This window comes from Leptosomus discolor, chromosome 1, assembly GCF_034619465.1.
Source record: "Leptosomus discolor isolate bLepDis1 chromosome 1, bLepDis1.hap2, whole genome shotgun sequence".
Taxonomy (NCBI): Eukaryota; Metazoa; Chordata; class Aves; order Leptosomiformes; family Leptosomidae; genus Leptosomus; species Leptosomus discolor.
The window spans coordinates 33,531,684-33,556,582 of record NC_141391.1 but is presented as its reverse complement, the minus strand read 5'-3'; the positions used below and the strand labels follow the sequence as shown (position 1 = coordinate 33,556,582).

The window sequence follows — 24,899 nt, the reverse complement described above, 5'->3', positions numbered from 1 at the left end:
CCCTGAGTGGTCAGAAAACACAATCAGGACATACGATAGTGAGATGCTGTATTTTGTGAAGAAAGAAAAGTACTGAAAATATTACCAAGATAACAAAGCAGAATGGAGGCCTGGTAACAGAGGGGAACCCAGGATCATTTGTGGAAAGGCATTTGTGGAGGCAGGGCAAGAGAAGCTGAGAGATCAAATCTGCTATTTTATTTGTGGGGTAGCCAAGAGAACCGAAAATTACACATAACGAATAATGTATTCAACTGTGTTCTATGTTTTCATTAGAACAACTGTCCTTGGTCTTTCACAAGTTGTAGTTGCTAGCAAAGAGGCAGCTTACCATTAGGATCTTACAGGATCCTTAGGATGTTATACATAGGAACTTACACTGTAAAGTCTTTGAGCAGGGACATAGGGTAGCACACTAAACAATGAGCTAGTATAATTTAATTCAAGAAGTGTGCAGTTTTTACTTTAGACCATTTGTTGCAGATCTACACAATATTCTTGAAACTCGATACATGCATGCAGAATGACACCATTAAAACAACACGCACATAATTTGCTAAAAGGACTGAACAGAGAAAGCAATTATTATTAGCTCAATTTTGAGCTGGGAGGACTTGTTACATGTGTCCAAGGAGACTCATTCTGGGCCAATATTATTCATTACTCTCTGTAATGGCTTGGAGAATTGTGTGGAGTGTATGTTAATCAAGTTGGAAGACAATAAAAATCTACGCAGGATTGGTAACACTTTGAAAGACAGGATTAAAATTAATTATGAGCTTGATTAAATAAGTGGGCCAAAAAATTCACCAATGACAGAGTCACTCCAAAAAAGTTGTATTTGTTCATGCACATCAAGTAATACTTGACACTGATATTTGAACAAGGTGCGCTAAATTGATATCGCTATCAAATATGTGAGGGAAAAAAATTGATGAACATTACATTGTCCCAAACATTTTAGAACATTACTTCTAAATTTAAAAAAATCACATATATATATGTCCACCTTTAGCATGCATATCAGGCACTTCCTAAGCTTATCACGCTTCACTGTTTCAAATACATTGTTCCTGAATCTTTTAATTACTCCAGACAAAGGACAGGTCCAAGATAACATCAAAATCAGAGTTCAAGTTTTCTCACTGGTTTAGCATTTTGGTACTACACCAAGTTTATTTAGATAACTGCTCATTGCTTATGTGCTTCAGATTCCTCACGCAGAGCACAGAGGCTGTGCTGTGTGTAATGCCTGTAGACCGTACCTCATCCAAGTTGGTTGGGAAGACATTTTGCTAACTGCATTGCTGCATTATAAGCAAGTGATGAACTGATTCACAAAGCTATAGAAATGCTGCCATGCAAAAGCCATGTATAATATCAGCTAGTTTTAAAGAACAGTACAGAAAAACTGTTACCAAGGAAATATGGGGGTAAATCTTTCCCTTCTTTTACTCAAGGCTGTATACAACAGAGGGCTGCCCAAACTGGATACTTCCAAGTTTCTGCTGACTAAGAAGTAATGCTTGTAATGGCAATTTCTGTCCACTTGGTTGCATGATGTCTGTCTTCCCCCAATTACAAACCCCCCTAAAGGAGAACTCCTTCTGCCTCAGAGTTAATGTTCCTCACCGCAAGCTTTTACATCAGTAGGAAAGCTTGGTTTAGACACGAAGAGACTAATCATATGTGAAAAAGCCTTTTTGAGGCAATTAGAATAATGAAACTTAAGCAATACTTTATCTATTTCCTAATTACATTGATACTTACCAGGCTCATTCAAACCGGGATAAAGTCCCTAAGCAGGCAATGGAATCACTTTTAGGATGCAGTGAGAAATAAGCTTCTCTTCTGACTAGATTTTCAATGCAGTAAAGCATCCACTGACATGAATTAGTTGAGATTTCATAAAAGCTTGCCACCAATGGATGGGTGCAGAGCACATTTAAGATTCTAATCTGACCTTAGAATATAAATCCAGCTCTCATCTATCAGAGAGAGATCTGTGAGTCATAAAGGCAGTCCCATACTACGTAGGATACTCTGCCAGTGTGTAAGAGACAACGTAGGCAATCTCATTCACTCAGAAAGACTCCTTGGTACTCACTGAGTTATATCTAGGCAATTAAGCTCAATTAGAATATTCTAATTTCACACTATTGACAGCACCTGGAAAGCTGACAGAAAATATAGCACATGCCATGGTTTTGCTTACCCATGCTGTAGATTCTGGGCCACTATTAGCAATCTGACAGGAATCACTCTTTGGCAAACTGAAGTCCAATCTGTTCAATAATTCATCGGTTTTGCTACAAAGAAATCCAATCCAAATAGAATTGTTAGTGCTTCCATAAAAATAAATACGGCTTTTTATTCAACCTTTGGAATCTAGCCTAGACATTTTATCATGTGACTGCTGAAAAACATCACAGGTGGAACAATAGATTATGGAGACAACAGAATGAAATGAGACAGAGGACACAGAACCTATGTTGTGGATAAGACAGTTGCTGGGAGGAATTTTTAAGCAAACAATTATTGTTGTTTGCATATTTGGGGTCTACAGGGGCTATGCTTTCATTCCTCATTGTAAAGTTGCTAAAACACAGACTCACATACCATTGGACTTCATCACAATGCAACTGCTTCACTGAATCTCAGATATGTAATTTAAAGGATTATTTTAAGGAATTTTCCTTCATGGTTAATACAATGCAGCCTTAACAAGCAGAAAGACTTTGAAGAATTGTGTAGCATATTGAAAAAAGAATGCTTGTCTTTAGTTGAAGAAGAATTGCACAACATTGTCATTTATTATTCTGCAAGGGCAGTTTTATTTTTCCAGTCGCATCCCTTATAAACCAGATTTTCAAAGTAGCATCATTTTGCTCACAGTTTCAACCACGTGCAGTTAAAGAAAGTCACAAGCAACAACATGGACAAATGCGAGGAACAGGAATTTCAGTGCTGTGATCAGGAATCAGCTTCCTAACCTGCAGTCCCAGGCATACTTATTCAAGTATTTGCTCACTCAAAGGAATAGAGTTAGAGGAAAGAGGAAATTTTATTTCTGCTTTGGAAAGTATGAAAGTACTGAAGCAAGAGCAGAAAGAGTGCTTCAAGAGTCATTCAACACAAAGACTTACTCTGCTTACAGGGCAACCAGCTAGCTCTGTCGGGGAGAAGATGCCACTACCAAAGACAGCTACTTAACCTTGGAGAAAAAGCCTTGGCTGCCAAAGAATGATGATGACTAACTGCTGAAACAGATTGCCAAGCGTGTTTTTATCTTTCACTCCACGATCCAAAATGGTAAGTAGAAGCATTTTGTTTTTCAAAGTGTCCTGCTGGTCAGTGGGTATATTAAGGAGAAGTGGGGAAAAAGAACCAGAACCCACAAGTTCTTCTCTGCTACTCTACACAATACAAAACCGTGTTACCAGTTCAGGTACAGAGCACTTGCTTAAGCTGTAGCAAGCCATGCTTTTAAAGTCTCAGCATTCCCAGTTCACTCCCTTTAATCCATTACCTGGGCAGTTAACATAGCCAATGCACAATACAGAAAGAACCAAGTGAAACATAAGATTCTCTGATTTATCAAGCACTGTATATCAAGGTTAAATAAATTAATAATCTTCTTACCCAAACATTAAGCACACACATTTTTTCCATGAAAGAGGAGTGGTTGAATGGTGAGATTGCACAGAATAATTTTGGGATCTTGAAGTTTTATATTGCAGAATTTGTGTTTCTCTGCCTGTGCTAAAATGTCTAAAATAACAATTTATTTCTACACAGGAAAGACTAAGAACTTCTATAGAAAGCCTGGAATAAATTTGAGAAGGTTGAAGCTCTGAAAAAAAAAAATATCTGGCAACTTGTGGGTATACCTGGACGTCCTAATTCCTTATAAGCAGCAAAAGAATGACATGGGGTATGTAGAAGTTCTCATTATTTGCATAAAAATGGGGTGGAGGGTTAAGATATTGCATTTCCCAGACCAGCACACTGACAGATGAAAAGCTAACTCAGTTTTGGTATTAGAAAAGATGATTATAAGAGTGGTAGCAAATAAAGTTTCTCAGCAAGACTGTGCACTTTGCCTTTGAATACAGAAAACACCCTAAAACACCAAATTAAGTAATACATTATTAAAATGTCCCTATCACAAGAAATGGACTCAGGTTTCCAAACGTGACTAAAGACAAACGCAGTCAAGTCAGTCATGTATGTTAACTTGTTGTGTATCATCTCTATGGAAACCCAGCAATGCATCTGGAGTTGCCAGACTGTCAAAATATTGTCTGAATGGTGTTTCTTATAGTAAAACCTATAGTCATAACAATGCAGAGCACAGCGTAAGCCATGCTGAAGGGAAAGGGGGAAATCAAGAGAGATGACAGTTCAATTAATGTTCCAGAGAGGAAAGCATTATCTCCAGAAGGAAATCAGCATATAGAAGTGTCCATAGGTGTTCCACATTCAAACAGTTGGAGCAACATCTCGCTTGCTAAAACTTCAAGGGCTAATCAAAGATGCTAATAAAACATGCTCCTCTAAGCTAATTAATATTAAAGAAAGAAGAGCATGAGCTGAAGAAATTAATTGGAATACAGCAGCACCCTGATATCCTTGAAAATTAGCCAGGCAAAAGGAGATCCAAAATTTAGACACACCAAAAAGATGGCACCCACTTAACAGGCGGCTAACCTGACCTCTCACTGCCCTTTAAGTAACAGGTTGAAGGGAAGAGAGGGGTTCAGAAGCACTGGTTAAGCTGGAGTGACCTTATGAGGGTATTTTGTATTTTTCAGTAGCCCTGTTTCCCATTACACCATTTGGAACAAAACTTTTGCTCTGCTATTTAAAATAGGCTACTCCCATACTAGTACACTTAATATCACCAAGCAATACTCTTAGCATGGGAACTCAACCATCGATATTGTAGTAATAGTTTCTGGAATAGTTTTGACCTGTTCTAAACAGCACTTTCCCAAATAACTCCTGGCTACTGTCCGGAAACGAATATCAACCACAAGTAACTCCCAAGAGGCACTTTGGATGCAACTGCCAGATTTTGGGAGGTAAAAAAGTTTGCTAGCAAGGGAAGCAGGCAGTCACAGGCCTGTTGGCCACAAAAGTGACAGTGATTGACAGGGTTGTGTTTATTAGTACAGATGGACCCATGGAGGAGTGAGCACAATACTGGATTAGGGGGCTGAAAATCTCTTAAGAGCTGTCATGGGAAAATACTGACTCTGCTGCCAGGATCATTGAGTAATGTGCTAGGAGGAGACAGCGCAGGACTTGGAAATCAGCCCATGTTTCAGATGCTTCCTGTGGTCCTCAGATATATGGCTTTACATTTTGCAACTACTCTTCACGCAGAGTCCTTTCATAAAAGCTGTTACGTAAAAGCATGTATTTGAAGCTCAACCAAGTACATGTAAAATGTAGAAACATGAATTTGCTAGGTGTTCCACTAAGAACGGTGTAATTTAAGGATTAGAGTTGGCACCCTGCACTCACTTGTAGATCAGGGAATCTATACACATTTCTTATTGTTTGGGACTAAAAGCATGTGTTCCCATATTCTTACCGGAGTGAGACAACAGGGTGGATATAAAAGTGAGTGAGCCTAGGTTCCTCTGGCCTAGGCAGGAATTCCCATGTTCAAACAGGGTCACCAGCCTTGACAGTTGAGAAGCAGAAATCTCCACAGTTGACCCCAGAAGTCTGCGGAAGATCCAGCAACTGCAGAAGATCTGAAGACCCACAAGTGATCTTGTTGCAGGACCTGAGGTCTAAAATCCTGCGCAGAATAAGGCCCTTGTGTGTCATTTGGTCTTAACTCCTGTCACATAGACAAGGCAAACAGAAGAGCCAATCCTGAAATGGATTCATCCTTAGGGACATGAATAAACACATGGACTTAGGCCCCAGTATTTTCCTGTGCCCTAGAGTCACACAGCTCCGCTTGCTATGCTTGTCATTTGAGACTATACTTGTCTCAGAACAAAGATGTAAAGAAAATAATTTTTTTGCCTACACATAAAGTTCTTGGCTTTAAGTCTGTTTTAAAGACTAACATTAAAAATGTATCAATTAAAAAGGCTTCTTGTAACCTTCATTACTCCTTCCCAATGAAACCAGTGGCAGTTAATTCTTTTACTTTAATTGACAGATATTGAAATGCCAGGATACAGAAAAATATATTGGCTTTTATGCCAGTGCTTTTGAAAAGAAGCAGCACAAGACTTTTACATATATCATAAATCTATTTATTTTTCTTGACAATTTTTTAAAAATAATGGCCACTCTTATTACTACTGAAAACAAGACAGCTCCTGAACTCCTAGTTTCCTCAAGCTGCAGGATCTCCAGCATTACAATTCTGCTCTAACGAACATCCACAAGTATGCTAAGAGACATTTAAAAACAGTAATAAAAAATAAAAATAAAGAATCCCAAGCCAGGTAAATCATTATAGCCTTTTCAGAGAGGAGACAACATGAGTAGTTACTAAGATAACAAAGGTAGCATCTAGTGCTGAATGACATGGACACTTCAGCTTCCAAATTCATTGCCAGTAAGCAATGCTGAAGGGATATTTCACCATTTTCTTCCAATTTAGCTGAAAAACTAAGAACCATGCATAATGCATACATAATGTTAGTTTCACACATCTGCCGAGAAGTTTCATGATGGTTTTGAAACAATAGCAGGACTCCCCCTCTCAAAAATGAAAACAAATAGCAAACCTGAATTTCATTCAAGATGCATCTTTTTTGCAGCACCAGCAAGTATATCCACACTTCTCTCCACTTCAACGTATTTAATTGGACAACTTCCTCAATTTTTTCAGAAATTAAGATTAGTTGCTTAACACTACCAAGGCCTACCCACAAGAAAACCTGCCCTTCATTTCAGTAAGGTCCATGGTGGGTGTGTTCTTACTGATGCCCTTGTTCTTTCCTCAGTGGGGGCTCTGCCTTACATGCTGCCATATGCATCCTGGTCAGGCACTTGCTATGACCCACAAGGCAGGCTGGCTGGTACTAGGGCCATTGTTGCTTCTCTGTCACGCGGCCTAACAAAATCAGAGGTTAAAATACAGGAATTCCAGAAGTTGATGCAAAGGTCAGTGAGATTTCTGTCCATTTATGCAGGTTTCCTATAGATTCTATGTTGGGAGTTGGAGAAAGAGATTCCAAATGGAGGTGTAGTTGGGATTTTCACTAATGAAAATCATTTGCTAAAATGAAAATGAAGCTGAGAGCCCGATAATACCATTTGTAAAAATAATCCCACCAAAGGTACGTATTTCAAAATGAAGCTGCTAAGAAAGTTGCAAGTAGCCTGAGTGGGAACACCAATGGCTTTTGCTGGTATACAGTTAACATGCCTCCCCTCTCACATCTCCTCCTCCTTGTGAAGATATACCACAGCAAGAAGTTTACAAGGTTTAAATAAGTTTAGAAGCTACAAGCAACTGCCATGTTTCCCACAGCTGGGCCATGAAAAGGGGCAAGGTAGTAAAAACATCTCTGTCTGACAGCAACAAACATGTCCTCAACTCTACACGGATTCTGGTTCTCCTGTACCTCAACTCTAACCCATACCTGCAAGACAGAGTCCACTTTTGGGTAAGAATTAAAACCAAACATCAGCCACGTGCAAAGTTGTCAGCATGAACTAATGTCCATCTTTGTGTGTGCGTGTGTGGGTGGAGGATTCATCTTTTGCTGGAAGCTATAGGGTGAAAAATTACAATGTGAAATAATTAACCTATTAAACTCCTGTATGATGTTGATGGCTCTTCTGCAATGTCCTTTACCAGGAAGAAAAGGCCATCCTCTGGGTGTTTACTTCACTTGCTTTCCGGAACAAATCCTTCCAGTAGCCACATATCAAGCTTAATGCAGTATTCACAGACTTCACTGGGAGTAATGCACAAGCATACTAAGGAGGACTTGGGAAAATCTAATGAAAGTGATCAAAACTGTGCTATCTTTGGCTGGTAGGCTTTCTTGTCTGCAAGTTCTTTAGCATGTGTTCCTGTTCTTGGGGGTAAGAACAAAAAATGTAGCACTAGTTCATTTTAGGTATAAGGCTTGAAAAAACTACAAAATCAGGTTTAAAAAAAAAAAAAAAGGAACTTTCTCAGCAGAATTATTTTCATCACTTCCCACCCACACCCAAAACTAATCTTTCCTGTCAACCCACTTGCTTTTTTTGTTTTCCTGACTGGATGAAATAATACAGCTAGGCTATTCTTTCCTCCCACCAACTCATCCAATATTCTTGCAAGTTATTTTAGACATCAAGTTTCATTTATTATCTGAAGTAATAAGCATAAATCCACTTTTAAGGAAAATGCAGTTTTGTATAAGTCTACTGCATAGATCTTCCATTCTGTGTGCTCCATCTGCATGTGCAATCTGCTTCTATATTTTCAGCCAGCTTGCATGGGCAGATTAATGCGTACAATTAGAAAGCAACCTCACAGGCGTTCAATAAACTGCCTTCATTATTACACTCAAGAGAGTCCCTTTGGATGTCTATAAAAGCCTAGTTTTCTGCCTGTTAGCTAAATAATTGACAACGCTTAAAATAATCAAGAGCAAATGAACAAAACGAAGACCATTGTGGTGAAAAGAAGCAAACAAAAGATTCTCAAGACTGCAAAACCCTTTTTGTGTGAGCCCTCTTTCATTCTCTCTAGCAACCTACATTAAAAGTCTGGTCAGGTTTATATTTGCACTTCTGTGGGGAAAATTTGTTACCAGCCTGCTGTTTGAACCACACATCTTAGGGGACTGAAAACTGGCAAGGACACTAGTATCTATCCTGTAAAAATAGATAAATAAATAAAAACTCTGGTTTGATTCAGGTTTTATTTTCTTGCATTTTATGACTTTCGAGAAAACTGCTTTGGCAGGCATGTGTATATCTGCTTGGTTTGGTAAACCTCCTGCATTGTGTTTGGAATACGCACTTGGAGGCACTCTGGCAAATTCTGTTCCCAGCTCCAAATTCTGAGCAGAATATATTGAGTGCACACATGTACCCGAATGCAGCAGTGCCAGGAATTTTTACAGGAGTACAACCTTCACAAAAGCAGAGGCATGAATATGTAACAAAGGGAAAAATGAAGTGATACAACAGACATCATGTACTATTATAAAGAAACACTATGTGCTAGACTGCTTTTCCCATCACATGAATAGGTAGACAGCTATTAGAAACACAGTGGACCACATCCAACATTACAGTTTCTGGGAAGTCAAATCCAAATTAAATAAAAGCACCTTACTAGAGAGCTGGGCTAAAACTTTATGGTGAGACAATTCATGACATGCTACAGTTCAGAGATTCATACAGCTTGCACAGCAAGCCACAGAGAAAAGCATGTCATGAAGCGGCCATCCCTCATTACTGTTTAAATGATATTTTTTGTGTCCTAACTAAAGAGGGTTGTCCTGAAAAGTCCTGAGCCAGCCATCTAACTTCTTCATTTTGATTTGGAAAGATGGACACTCAGTCCTTTCCTCAAAAGGATTAGCAACTGCAAAGTATGGGCAACGCAAGCATTCATTATCTTTTAATGTACTCTGACAGAAACACAGTCTTTACCACAGGCTATCACAGAATCAATGTAAAATGCATCCCAGACACCATTACTCAGAAGGAAGGATTCCATTTCATGTGTAAGCCATCTCCAGTAGAAAAGTGCATGCGTACTCCTTATTTTCTAGATCTGGCACCTGCAGAGGCAGAACCACAGCAACACTATCACCATCAAATCCCTCAAGTGCTTCTCCTCTGTTAATACAGGCTGTAGCAATTCTGCCATGCAGCAACTTCCCCTGCCCAAAGTCTGCTCCTGTGTGCTCTTCAGGCTTTTTATACACAGCTGTTTTAGGAGATACCTTGTGAGTTTCGTCTATTTTAGTCACCTAATAGACTTTGAGTCCACCTGGGTCAGAGAGGCTGCTGATCCCAGAAGAGGGAGGCTTGCAGACTTTTCCACAGCACTCTGCATGCATGTCTAGACCTCATTCTCACAAGACACAAACACTTACTCAATCTGATAACAAATACACATCTGATAACAGATATTGTTGACTTTCAAGGGCCAGTTGTACACAAAGAAGCAAACAAGGGTTTCAAGAGATAGGAAATAACTCTATTCTGCAGACAGTGGACAAAGCTGCAGATAATTTTTCCTTTTGGCATTCACTTACTTCATGTTACACCCTTTGAAAGTGGATTTCAGCGAGAAGTTCTTGTTTTTAATAGTGACAGGAATTTAATCAGAACAATGAACTTCTGGGAAGCATCATAATTTATTGTCAGAGTATGCGAATGACATGAGAATCTTAAGTGCCTTCTCTTATCAAATCGAAGCGGCACTTCATATAGGAGAGGTACTGATTGGGCTGCACCCCATGGAGGCTGATACAGCTAGAGGTGGTGATCAATTTTAAAAGGTTTCCCAGCTAATGAGACTGCTGGTAGGCATTGATTTCCTCAGGAAAATTGTGATGTTGCAGCTACAGATGCTTATAGAGGACAGACTAACAAGGCAGCTTATCTTTTGAAACAGCTCCACAGGCCATGACTTTGCAGAGGTCATTGCTTTATATGCAGCCCATGACCTTCCTTCCCCACTCTCCCAGCAAGCAGGGAAGGAGATCAAAATACTCTAGCAGAGACAGCAAGGAAAGGGGCACAACCTCATATTTGTTCTCTTTGCCTCTAGACATAGGGTCTTAGATGATGGAAGTAATGAGTCACTCATTTTTGCATAGTAGGCAAAAGCACGTCTTTAAATACCCAGCACTTTTACATGAACATGTCTCTAATAACCAGAAGTACTTCAGTGGAGTTACTTTACAAGATTTGAGATGTTGCACAGTATCTTTCCATTACTCCTGGATGCCGTGCTCCATAATGCCAAAGTATCTTAGCAATGCAACCTCAACAACGTCCAGTTGTCCACCAGAGGATTCCTTCAGACCCAGGAAGTCACTAGTGTCACTCTGTACAGCATGGGAGGTTTTTGCCTAACCAAAATTGCATTCACTGTAGGTAGGTTTTCAGCACGCTTTCTCCAGGTGCAGTATCTACGGGGCCCACCTGCTGTATGTTCAATCATAGTACATACAAATAATCTTCTGATAGTTGAACATAATCTCAAGAGATGGAGCTTGACAGTCCATCTTTTCCTTCAGTTGCATCAGTCAGTTTGGTTTGCTAAGATGACACCAGCTGAATGCTCACAAGGCTTTCCTAAAGCAGTGGACAGAATGGCTGCCAGCCAATCTCCTTCCTGGTGCCCAGGCAGCCTGAGCTCCTGCACCACCTAGGGACCAACCCACTGCCCCCACGAAGGTGTTTCCGAGGGTTTTGGGCTGCTTTTGCCAGAACAAAACTTACTTTTAATGGAAAAAGCACTGATGAGCAGAATTCATTTCACTCTAAGCAAAAAAATGTACAGACGGGGAGGATGAGGGAAAGGGAGAGATATATCTCTGTTCATAACTGAAAAAGCCTTAAGACAAAAGATCAGATTAAATGGGAAGATAAGAACCCTGACAATCCCCTCAGGAAAAAGCAAGTCCCATAGCTGAGGATCCTGCACTGAAAAGATCTGATGAGGTTGTTGAGTTAGGCTCAAAGAGGATGAAGGTGTCTAGTCTGTCCGAAACAGGCAGAGATCTAAAGCTGTGCAGGGTTTTCAGAAATTCTGAGGAATCAAGGGGTGTGTGTGTGGAAAATCCACACTGGGACAAACAGAGGACAAACAGCAGGTAAAATGCCAATATCTAGAGACAAACACAGGCAATGTATTTAAGGAAAGAGCTGTACCTAAAGCCAAATGGGAAGAAGTGAAAGGAAAAAGACAAGAAAGTCTGAGATCAGTGAGAAAGCACTAAAATGCCTATACATTAGAGAACAGAGCCTGGGCAAACGATGAAGGAGCTAGAGCTACTAGCATGGGACAAAAGTTACTCCTTTAAAGGTCACAGAGGAGGAAAAAGCAATCAGTCATGCTAAGAACACAGGTGAGTAATTTCAGGAGCCAAAGATAAAAAAGGTAAAGGTGACTAAACAGCATTGTGTGTTAATTATGTGATAGAATTGGTTTGCATCAGTTAAAAAGAAATAAATAGGGTAGTGTGAACTAGCAAGGCAGGAACTTCACTGCCAATGGAATTAATTACAGCAGGAGTGAAGCCATATCTAAATCTGACATTAAGGAGGTATTCTCAGGAAACAGGTCTTCACAGTGGAAGCTACCTTTGAGCTGTAGGACTATGCTAATTATAGGAAGTCCTCATTATTTCTATGTGGGTTAGATTTCTTTATTAGTCACTAAAATAAATGGGTGGAGATGTAATTTAGATCCTGTTTCAATAATTAGTCTTGGATTGAATGATCACATATTAATTCAGTTAGAGAAAGAAAGCACAAAGTCATTCTATAATTCAGTTTTCATTTCAAAGTGTATATTTTGAGAAGCTAAGAGAAATCTACTGAATCAAATTTCTCACAGAATAAGGTATGGAGGAGGCTTGGAATATTTCACAGAATCACAGAGTGGTTTGAGGTTGGAAGGGACCTCTAGAGGTCATCTTGTCCAACCCCCTGCTCAAGCAGGGCTCCTAGAGCCAGTTGCCCAGAACTTTTGAATATCTTTAAGGTCAGAGACTCCACAGCCTTCCTTGGCAAGCTGTGCCCACGCTCAGTCACCCTCACAGTAAAAAAGTGTTTCAGTTTGTGCCCATTGCCTCTTGCCCTGAAGTCAAAATTTTGAAGTCAAAAAGTGAAAAGACAGCAACAGAAGCCAAATCCTTCCTGAGCCCCAAACCAGACAAAAGCAACAAATTAAAAAATACCCAAACCACAAAACAAAAGGACAAGCTGATCAGGAATTTTAGGTAATAAGTTTCAAATTTTACTTACTAATATTGATCTTCAAGGAACATCTCTCTTCTTTGCATTTCCTGTTGTCTTTTTTTAACTTCAAGTCTGTCTGCCTACAGTATTAAAAACAGGAAAACATACTCAAGATTTCCAGTAAGTCAGAAACAAACATTGACTATTCAATTCATGTATTTCAATATTCTGTTTTTTAAAACAACTATTGCAGCAGTTGGGTACAGAAGTGACCCAATCTCAAATTTAAAATATTCAGATATGACCAAACAGCTCCCACTCAAGAGACCAGTCTGAAACAGAAAATCACACTGTGCTCCTGGCAGACCCATCTATCCTCACAAAAGGCCTTGTGAGCCTTCACAGTTCTCATGCCCCAGCATCGCTGGGGCCATCTCTCAGTATAACTGATGCAATATTAGTCCTAGTAAGAAGGCAGAGGACACAAACCATCGCACCAAAGCAGATGATAGTCTTGTAGCACTGAAAGTGCAGTGACATGAGTACTTGTAGCTCTGTACATAGACCAATGGCCTTCAGCAGTGTTAGGTACTGGACAGTTCAACACATGCTACGACAGATGAAAGTGGGAGACATTTGGATTTAACTAGTGTTATTCTGCCTCAGATACCATGCCCAGTGCAAGAGTTAACTGAATCCTTGAAACAAAAAACTCCTTTGGAAATCTAGATACCACACAAGTGATTAAGTCCTTTAATACAAAATTGTGCATCATTTCCAGTGAAAGGGTTGTCTAAGCTGCCCACCCCCCAAATTCAAGTAGAATAAAATGTTAGAATAAGGCAGAAATTATGTAACTTGCTGCAACAGCAATATGTAGCTCAAGCTAAATTCCAGTCAAAAGGAGGCCAAATGTTTCTTTTTGTCATGCAGGCTGTAGGTAGGTCCAGTGGGAAGTGCAGTCGAAAGACAGTTCAGTATTAAAAGCACAAATCAGAAGTGCCAAACCAGGATTTCAGCCCTGCTATATTTTGAGCACAAGCTCCCATGCTGCAGTTGGTGGGGGGATGCTCCAACAAGAGCTCCCACTCGAGGTTCACAACGACTAGTATGTTGAGCAAACTACAACCTTGGCCTGTCACTCTGCTCGTCACCCACCCTCAAAATGAGAAAAAGTAACCGTGTGGTAACCCAGCAACCAGACATTGCTCCTAACGAATTGCCCTGGAAAATTCAGACAATACCTTGCAGAGACGAGAAGGGAGCTGTAGGTGGGAATGGCCCATTTGTTCAGAGCCACAAATCAGGGACAGGACACTGTACCTGGGCAGAGGTATAGTGCAAGGCCAGGTAGAATGGGGCAGGGGGGGGGGGGGGGGGGGGCGGGGGGGGATGTGTGTGTGTAAAGGGGAAAGTGGTATTAGGAACAGGGCTGTAATCCCCACCCCCATCATTTTCTTCCTGTCCTGCAATCAATAACATTTCAGAAAAATTCCAATTCTACTGGCAGTTACTCAATTACTTTGCCTTCAGTGATTTGAGGGTGGGTATTTTTTAATTGGATGAAGAATGACTGTCTGGAAGAGATGTGCAAAACAAGTGCAAATTCCTCCTCAGCATGAATTGGATTAAGAAAAAAAATCCTGTCAGATGTCTGCAGATCGGAAAAGAGCCACTATGTTCTGTAATGACATAAACTGTTGGAAGGCAAATGACTTAGAAGTTGTTATTTGGAAAAAAGCAATAGGAAAATAAACAAAAGGAGGAAGATGAATCTCTGAATAAGATGTCCCATTGCTCAGTCATTTGATATGCTGAGACAGTGGCAGAATGTATGAAGTACTGATGCAATTCAAACAAAATAATCAGACTGAAGTAAGGAGTATCATCCCACAGTATAGGTAAATGTTGATAGTGCTCAAGTGATAACTTGTTTACTCCTAACCCCTCCACGCAGAGACAGACAATTTTTTTAATGCAAAAGACTCCCACCCATCTGTCCAACTTAAGAATTTACAGGGAAAGAAATGAAAGAGGAAGAAAGGAAATCTGATGGCATCTATTGTCAAATGTGACGTTGGTACCCACAAGACACCAGTAATAACTCCCAGGCTTTTCCCCATCACTGCTCAACACTGGAAGCTGATGCCTTCACCTCTGAAAAAGCATTTGACATGGGATCCACCATCATATTGCAAGGCTCCTGAAAGTTCAAACCCAAAACTCACCAGGGTTTCTGTGGCGTGGTTCCTAGCTAGAAAAACACAGTGATATTAACTTTGACAAATACAATCCTTCATCTCCCACTAGATAGAAAAGAAGGAAATACCCTACAGGTATTCTACCACCAGAACGGTGCCTGAAGAAAACTCCAGCATATTGAAATTATTTACTTGCGGCTGGTGGGACTATTTTCCACTCTGGAGGTTTACCCGGGGACCCCTGCTTAGGACAGGTACAAATGACAGGCAATGGGAGTGGGACATTCTCTAAGTAATGGCCATCTATCAATATACATTGCCAAAGCCCTCCACATTTGGCATGGTCTTCAAAAACAAAGCCAAGAGTGGAACAGCTGTGATATTGAAGGTAAACATGCTGAAAAGCATTACCAGAAGGTCTGTAAAGTGCCTGGTTTTAACAAATTCCCCAAAAAAAGCCATTCATGCTGATCAACACAGTCAAATTAAAGGGCACATGATTTGATAAAGAATATAATGAAATTATAGGTTACTCTAAATAGGAGGCAGGACTGTTACTACGTAATGTAAGACCAAAATAAAGTTGCATGCAGTAGAATTACACTGAGCCTTTTCACTTCAAATCTTTTGAAACTTTTAATATTTAGCCAAGATTTACAATATACAAGGAAATGCTAAAGGCAGGGTAACAGGAACAGAGGTTGAATGGCAGGAAGCAGAAATAAGCAGTGCACTGAAGTTATGCTATTCTGTGCACACCACAAATGCAGAAAGCTTAAAAAACCAGAAGCCAAATACCAGACACTTGTTTATTTTATTGGGAACTTTGACAGTCCTTTCACCCAAAAGACAAAAAGAAGTTGTGGTTTGGTCTGGTCAAAATCTGTAATGTGAATCACTGCGCAAAAGATATGCAACCGCAGACGTCTGCTACTAATATAATGAGGAAACAATAATAATGCTTCTTCCCATGTACTCCCACACTTTCTGCACACGCCTCAGCACTAGGGACAAACACAGACATAGGGTCCCCCTTGCTAACTTTACAAAGTCTCCCCAGAATTATTTCAGTGAGCACTCAAAGATCACTAGCTTAGAAGAATATCCAAACTCATGCAGCTCAGGGTTAACCTACAAATCAAAGCAGTTCCAGGACAAGCTGCCTGACACGGAGCACACAGGATCCCAAATCCCATTCACTGCTACACACAGAGACCGGAGTACCAGTTCACACAAACAGGTCCTGTAGAACATGGAATGAGGGGGAAGGATCCACCTTTCTTCTCTCTGGGAGCTGGAGAGAGACAAGGCAGATGCCAAGAGCATTGGTACTCCAGCACCTAACCTCATGGTTAATTAAAGAATGACAGAGACAGGCAGGTGGACTCGTACAGATGGTAAGGCAGACCTTCCACATTTGGGCATTGCTTTGGCAGACACACGGTTTTCTCTCGGTCACAAAGATAACGGGAGACTGGATACTGCTTTTCTCTGCAAAACCAGCATAAACAGATCTGATGTTCATGAGCAGCACTGGCTTACAGTACATCATCTTTACAATCAAGGAAGAACGGAGCTGAGTACCAGCACCCGTTCTAGTCATCATCTATTAGTCTGTAGGGCTTCACTATTCATGTTTGTCAGCTCTCCAGCTGTGAAAGTTTCAGGGCCCCTGCCGATAAAGCTGGCTAGCCATAATCTCCTTTCAGACTGTCAGACAATCTGTTTTTTTACTGAATCAATAATAACCTGAAGGAAAAGGACTGGACAGCAAGAAAGGTGGGTTGTGAATTTGCAGAAAAACATGCTCTCTGCTGATGCCTTGCAGGTGCAGTTGTCTACAGATCTATTCATTAAAAAAAAAGTTCCTTTCCTGTGGTAACCAGTGCCCAAAGTTGGTCATACAGTACCAGTTCTTTAGGACCCCTTTCCTGTCATCCTCAGCTCTCGGAAGCCTTTCAGCAGCAGCAGGGTGAGATAGCCAAATCGACACCTTTTAGTGGCTTTCCAGCATGCTTTTCTTAAACACAGAGTTGAATTTTTAATATATAAACATCTTCCAAGCAGAAATCTTCATCAGTTCAAACTCTATTGTGAGGACAACCTGAATAAACAAACTCAAATTAAGAGTTCCCTTTCATGCTCCTCTGTTTCGTTTATTTGCTTTGTGGGTGTATGTTTATCTATTCAAATTGAACAGTCTGTTTGGCAAAGTTGTTTGCCATGATACTGCATTCTCCTTTAGAAGAAACTGATAGTTACAGTTTTACTATCTACAACATCTATAAAGATTTTATAAACTGTGGGAGTGAAGATAAAGAAATTAAAGAGCATAAAAACAAAAGTGATACATCAATATATTTTCTAGGTGTAACTATAAATCATAGCAGTCTTGCAACATTTTTCTTGTCCAATTCCCATGGGCAAACAATTTAATAGGTGAATAAAATATAGTTAATCCTCTTTCTACCATTGCTATCATCACTGCTTCTGGAGCTATACATGAGCTGGTAACTGTTAATGACATTTTGACACGATTTTATTGCCCCTGTGAGTTATTGTGTATGGGCTTATCCCCAAAGTGTAATGCTAACCATTGAAAGACTGAGAACAGACTAACCCTCACCTACAGGCAATTAAGGCTATTTTTGGTTATGCATGCCTTTGTATGCCATCCAGTAGCGATGATTTTTTAATTAACTCTCAGCAGTCAGATTCTGCACAGACGATCACTTTTACTGTTGTGGACACACAACTTGCAAACCTGAAATCTCCCTTTCTCTCATTACTACTGTGCACATCAGTATCATGTTCCTCCTCTTTTCTTTTTTTTAGTTAGATTCCATGCTATATTCTCAAGCAAATGCTACTTGGTTTCCCCCAAGGAGACACGAATGAACTTTTACAAAGGTTTATGCAGCACACAGGGCGAGAAGATGCTTTGTGAGAATAACTAGGAAAGAACAAATGCAAAATAAAACTGAAGATTTGAAAGAGAGCTGTCATTGGCTTCAATATATGGTGAATATTAGAAAGAAAAGTGGTCTTACATACTAGCAATACCCATACTGCGCAAGCCCCAGAGGGGCTGGAGTGGCATCTGAATTTCAGGGTGCACTCAGCACAATGCAGATAGACTACACCGACCTTTTCATGATTTGGATGTCTCTTCCACCATGACAGGCTGGATTTGCTATATATTCTTGCCATGTGTACTGCAGGCAATTATGGATTTCTATAAGGTCTTTGTACCATTGTCCACAATCTCATCTTACAGAGAAAGCTCATGCCAAAGTGAACTATATAACCTATATATACAACATTAATCATGACCCTAGTGTTCTCCCTTTCTGTTAACTCTTCAGGATGGATGCAACTGAGAGGCTGGAGTTTCTGAAGAGCCCTAGGAATGCTCAAGCCCCAGAGAACACCACGTCAGGCATCCTTCAGTCAGCTACAAAGAGAAGGAGGATTGGATTTCCTAACTCTTTGATGCAATCCAGAGCTACCATTTAATTTAATTAGCCTGTTCCCTGTAGTTCAGCAACATCAAGCATTAAGACACAAACTTTGTTATATGGCTCCAACCCTGCAGTAACCAATCATGTTTACCTTTTCTCTCTGAATTGCTTTCTTTTTCAGGATTTCAGCTTCTTCAGCTGTCTTTTTTGCTTTTACATATTCTTCTCTCTTGTGCTGTATGACATAAATACAGAAAATTATTTAATGTATGTATATATACAAAGAACACATAAGGTAACTTGACTTAACTCCTGTACTGCACATCTTTCAAACCTAAAGCATGTTTAAGGAAAGTCTCCAGATTTTTTTCTTAAAATGAGGCGCTGAATAAAGAAGGCTGTGCACCAGCTCCTCCAATATTAGCTTTACAAAGACTGAGAAATCTAGGACTGGTAAATGGGCATCCATGTAAGGAATCACACAGCTGATTGATAACTTACAAGCATTTATACCTTTTATAACAGGAACCACATTTCTACATAAGCACTGGATGGGGTGGTACATTGATCAATTAGTCGAAGTGCAGGCAGCATGCTGGAAGATACAGTGAGGCATATAAGTGGCTTTACAACTGCACTGGTTATTATTTTAGATATGATCTGTGATATGGGTTGCCACATATTTATAGCCAGATTTCCCATCTTCTTTGGTGCAGAACATTTGTTTCTAGTTTTCTCCCGCTTCCTTCAGTTTTCACGTCTTTCTCTTGTCAAGCAGCAGTGAGTTCATTTTATACCCATATCAAATACTCAATGAGAAGCTTTTTTTTTTTTTGAGTTCTTAAAATAAACAAACAAATTTATTCTTCCTGACCTTTTGCTGGTATTTAGATTGCATAAGCATCATTTGCTGTTTTTGCCTTGCTTGAGCCTCTGATTCCTTTCCACCTTAAAAAAAAAAAAAAAAAAAAAGTATACATTGCATTTTGCATGAGCATTTGAGCATTTTAAGTTCAAATGCCAGTCATTTCAGAACAGAGCAAGATAACAGATTGGATGTATGCATATACAGGAAATTTTTCGTAATTACAATAGCTGTCTGACATTAAAGACAACAGACAGCAGACCTTTTTGATCATTTTATCCATCCATCTAAAGCACTAGCTTTTTATTTACAGAGCATCCACTGTATCATTCACTCTACCAGCAAATATGTCCTTCCATATATGATCAGTTTACTGAGGAGCCATTCCATTTTCAGAAAATCAGTCACGCTTTGCGGGTGAGTCTTCATTTTCAGATCCAGCTCTCCCCACCTTTGCTCAGTTTGTTACACACACACATACAGAGTCAGAAATTTTATTGCTAAAAAGTTTCTCTTTTATCAAATTTAGGAGTTTGGAGTCTCTGCCAACTCTAATGGGATGCTATTATTTGAATATCTTCTAAGTAACATCTTGGGGCTCGAGGAAGAAGCCCCTTTCTGAAATGGAAATCAAAGCCTTTTCCCACAGACCTCATATTCATATTCAGGTAGCAGAAGGTGCCCTTTCCAAAGGCACAGGCTCTCTTTTGAGAACATCTAAAGCTCTGGCCATAATGTTCAGCCTTTTAAAAAAGAAAAAAGTCAACGCACAAACAAAACACAAAGAAACCAACCACACAAAGTGATAATAGGTTTTAAGGGATGGAGAGCGTGGGTTTGATTCTATTATTCTGCTGTACTATTTTCCAAAGTATTTTCTTCCTTTGGGAAAGTCAATAAATCATTCCCTCAGTTGTTGCAAAAAACAACAGCAGCCCCCACCCCATTTTGAGGATGAGGGCTGTATTTTCACCTAATGTGTTTCTGAGAAGTTCCTCACTATGTGGCTGTTAATTCTACAGAAGCAGCTGGACTGATCTGGAACTACCTGAGGTGTTCGAGATGCAAGGCAACTATACTAGATCTTTCAGGAGGGATCACTCTTCACTAAAGTAGCGTTCTCTGCTTACTAATGGAAAGTAACTAATCTTTAGGTGCTTTTGTGAGGTTCAGTGAATGGAAGATCAATTCCCTAAGTGTGGCAACGTTTCTATGCACACAAATAACTCCATAAGATTAAGCTCTCAAGAAAGACTGGCCATACATTATACAAGCAACAAGCTTACAGTACCTATAAGCATACAGCTGGCATTGTAGAGTGTCTCCTCCCCAGGTCTAGGAAATAAAACTGTGACTAAACAAGTTTTGAAATGCTTTGGATGCTGGATCTTTCTTTCTTTCTAGGCTTTTATTGGCAACATTTAACACTCTTGTGTTCACTGTACTTTTCTGCATGTACTGCTGGACATCAGCTCTAAATAAGTATTTTTCTGATCACTATCAGCCACTGCCTATAGTCTTTCAGCCAGGTTCAAGTTGGCTTAGCTGTAATGTATCAAATGTTTCACTAAAGTCAGAGTATGTCTTGACTGGCTTTATATAATATTATCAAAAAAGAGGCCATTGTATTTATCAGGCATTATTTGTTGCTCCACTCATTGCTTATGGAGGAGGGTAGAACTTGCATCCTTCGTTGCTCTCATCCCTCCATGGTACCCGAAAGTTTGCCAGTCAAATATTACATAGCTGAAATCCAGAATACTTATTTCCCTATGGAAAGCATGAGTGTTAGGAATTTTCAACTTTAAGAATTCTCTGGTGATTTGGACTAGATGTGTAGTCTCTTAAAATCACTCTAAGAAAATAACATAGGACACTTTTTTACCTTAATGAGTACCTACAGTTCTGAAATTAGAGATGCTACTTTTTTTTTCTCCTTCCTTGAGCTCTCTTCTGTTCCAAATTTGTTCCTGTGGGAATGATAAGATTTAATAATCTTTGCACCTTACCTCTTTTCAGAGGCACTGAACATAGCACATGTGTCTCAGTCTCCAGGGGTCTTTCTAAGTGGCAGCTAGACAGTAACTGAAGAGCTCATATAATCTCCTTGAATTCTTTCAGCCTTTTCTTGCCTCTTTTTTTCCTCTAATTTGCTTCTTTGCCACCAAAGTTTTTAAATGCAGTGGGACCAGAAGACATTAAGACTCTCCCCACTCAGTCACTGCATGTTTGCCACCACATCTCTACTCGTGTAGCCAGCCTGCACACATTCTGCATAAACACCACACACCAAATTTCTGTTTTCAGATTTCACTTTCTTCACTAAAAAGCTCTGTGGGCCTCTTGGGACAGAAGCATGTCTTCTAGGAACTGCTGACAGGCAAGAAGCAGCTAGTATGTATGAACTCACAAAGAGCATGTCTACCACACGTCTGCACGTGATGGTGGGATTACAGGGCATCACATCAACTTGCAAAGGTAGGTTCACCACTGCAAACAACTGGGAATTAGGCTGCAGGGCAGAACAAACATGTGGGAGCAGTATCACCTCGACCACAGAAACAAAACCTGGGTTGGAGTCAGTTCAAATTCCTCCATCTCCCAGCTGGTATCTATTTTTATACACAGTACACCATCCCAAACTTATGTTGTGTAGCATGGCAAAAAAAGAACTTAGTTCCCAGGTCAAGGCAGACAATAGCCTGCACGGTGCACCCGAAATTCTCCTATGACAGTTAAGGGAAGGATAGCAGCTCTAGATTCACAAAACTAATAAAGGCATCATCATTATCATTCACTTTGTCAGAAAGAATTTTGTCCCATTTCTATTAGAGCAGTTCCTCAAGGTCATCACATTTTTGCTGTGCAGTATCCTCATCATGTTCTATACGGTTGATGCTTTCAAGGTGTGTCTTTTCAGCAAGCTTCAGCAGCTCTCTCCTACCTTTTGTGCCAAAGACATTAAAGAAGTATACTAAAAGAAGATAGGTCTGAAGACTGGTACTTGAAAAGCGCTTCTAACAACCTTCTTCTTTCACAATCTGCAGCCCTATTCTCTGTACAAGATTAGAAGTGGGTTGTTTTTTGTTTTTTTTGTCTTTTATTTTTTTTAAACTAACTCCCAAATAGCACTAAATTAAATGTTTTATAGTGGTTACAATTAAAGAGATCTCCTACTGTTTCTCTCACCTGTCCAGAAAAAAAGTTACTTATTTTATCAAACACATCAGTTCAGGGTGACTTAAGTTTCTGTAGCTTTTTATCCTGCTTTTCATTTATCCATCTCTGTTATTATTTTTATAAAACTGGTGATACAGAGCCTCATGCACATTTAGCCAGCAAACGCCTGAAGCCACAGGGATCACTTTTGCCTCTTCAAGAGCCAGCAGTCAGGAAAGTGCACATACTGGCCCCTACCAGACAGGAGTTTTCTTATGGGTAGCAGGAGGGTCTCTGACACATGCTGTCCATCTGCAAGCTAATGCCAAGTGTGCGCCCCCTCAGAGACATCAACCGCAGACAATGTCACCAGCAGGGGAGATAATCCACCTGTTTTTCCCAAATGTTGTTATAGATTTTCTACACCGATCTTGCCAGATTTCTTGAGTGACAATCTATGCTGTTTTGTTTCAGAAACATCTTCGTTCCCATGACCATCAAAAAGCACAGAGCACATACAGTAGGCTCATGTTAGCCCTTGTTGACACTGAATCTCTCTAGTAAACAGCATGTGAAAAATGTCTTATGTCCTGGAAAATAAAATTTTGAAATTCATAATAGCATACATAGACTCACAGACTGTTTTGGGTTGGAAGGGACCTTTAAAGGTCATCTAGTCCAACCCCCTCCAGTAAGCAGGGACATCTTTAACTAGATCAGGTTGCACGTCTTACCCAGTCTCTGTGGAACCAACTTAATCAGCCCTGGCCTGTGCTCTTCCTTCCACCGCTCCAGGTCATGTAGCTCTTTCTTAGCAACTGAGCAGGTAGAAGAAGAAACAAATATATGGAAGTTAGATGCAATACTACAAAGCAGGCAGTATTGTTAATTGTATGTAACCCTGAAGACCCATCCAGGAAGACAAATTTATTCTCAAGGGGTGCAGACGCTCCCCAGGAGGCTGCACAGTCACTGCAATGATCAGCTAACAAGGCAAACATTTTGCCTAACTCGAGACTCGATGGTGAGCAAACACCAGGACTCAGCCCCAAAAGCAAAACAAAAACCAGCTAAGGGTCTGCTAACAGACTGCTTTTTAACCCCTGGGAACCTGTAAGTAAATGCCACGGTATTTACTCCTGCAGGTAAAGCAGAAGTTGTTAGGATTAAGATGTTACTGCTTCGTGGAGGGAAATGTTTTTTGTGGAACACTCCTTAGCAGGGAAACGAAGAAAAATTAATTTTCCTTCCCAACCACGTGCTCCCTAAATAAAACAATGAGGAATGCATGATTCATCTTCAAATAAGACACTTCAACATAGGTGTCCACATGTGAGATTGGTGGCAAATTCCCAGTGTAGCTGGCGGAAGTCTAGTCAATATAGCCAGGGGCATCACTCATATGCTCTAGGATGGCTGGTTGATTAAACTGCTCTCTCAAATTGACTGACAGTGGAAAACCCCCAACAATTCCTTTCAATAGCAAGGCCCACAAAGCCTATGGAAAAAGGAGCTGTGTTTTACAGTAGTACTTCAGTTGCTCTACGAGCTCATTTCACTCTTACTAAAATCACCATGAACTGTATTTTCTAATGGCAGGTTATGGCTATCAGATGCTAACATCAGCTCTTCCCTAGCAAGATAAAGCCAGTTCCTGGGCAAGTCTCTAAGGAGGCCCAAAAGACATCAGCTTGTTATTTCACCTTTAGAACAAGCACTTAGGTAGAGACTGGATTCAGTGAGGTCAATATCCAAGAAATATTTGGCATGCTTCAAACCTTGGATGCTGGCAGCACGAAGTGGAAACAGATCTTTATTAGAGCAGCAGCACCTTTGCTGTTAGCATCAGAGTCAGCTCTAAGATGATCTGCTTGTATTCCTCCTTCCAGGTTACAGTTTGGTTCAGAAGTCCATTTCCTTTCTGGCAAGCAAAGGAAACCCAACCCCACACCAGTCTGCTGGTGAAGCATTTCAGCCAAACTCACAACATTTGAGAAGAAAGAAATTAATTGTACTGTTTATTTGAGGGCTCAAAATATGAGAAGTGCTGACTGACAGTCCTTCATCTTTCATATCTTGCACAAATAAACAGCTAGGAGTGTAGTACTGCTGTGCTTGGTCACCTCTGTGTACAGAACTTCTTTCATGACCGACTCTTGCTGTAACTTTGCCAACGAAAGCTTTTAACACATGCCTAATCTTTCTGGTAGAGGTTTAGGGTGTTCCTGTTCAGCTACTTTACCAGCAAGACTCAAAGGCAAGCAAAAGTGAATTTATACCCACAGATATTTTCCATCTAAAATCTTT

At 40.2% G+C, this 24,899-nt stretch overlaps 1 protein-coding gene across 1 annotated transcript in view; it reads right to left on the bottom strand.

Annotated features, from left to right (window-relative positions):
- Positions 1-24,899, bottom strand: part of EPSTI1 (epithelial stromal interaction 1) — a 45,715-nt gene that overhangs the window by 10,290 nt on the left and 10,526 nt on the right. Inside the window, exons 3-7 of the mRNA XM_086478742.1 lie at positions 23,327-23,410; positions 19,443-19,516; positions 18,720-18,803; positions 12,973-13,046; positions 2,216-2,309 (exon numbers count right to left, since the gene is read on the bottom strand). Coding sequence (XP_086334868.1) covers positions 2,216-2,309; positions 12,973-13,046; positions 18,720-18,803; positions 19,443-19,516; positions 23,327-23,410 — 410 coding nt within the window. The remainder of the gene's footprint in view (positions 1-2,215; positions 2,310-12,972; positions 13,047-18,719; positions 18,804-19,442; positions 19,517-23,326; positions 23,411-24,899) is intronic.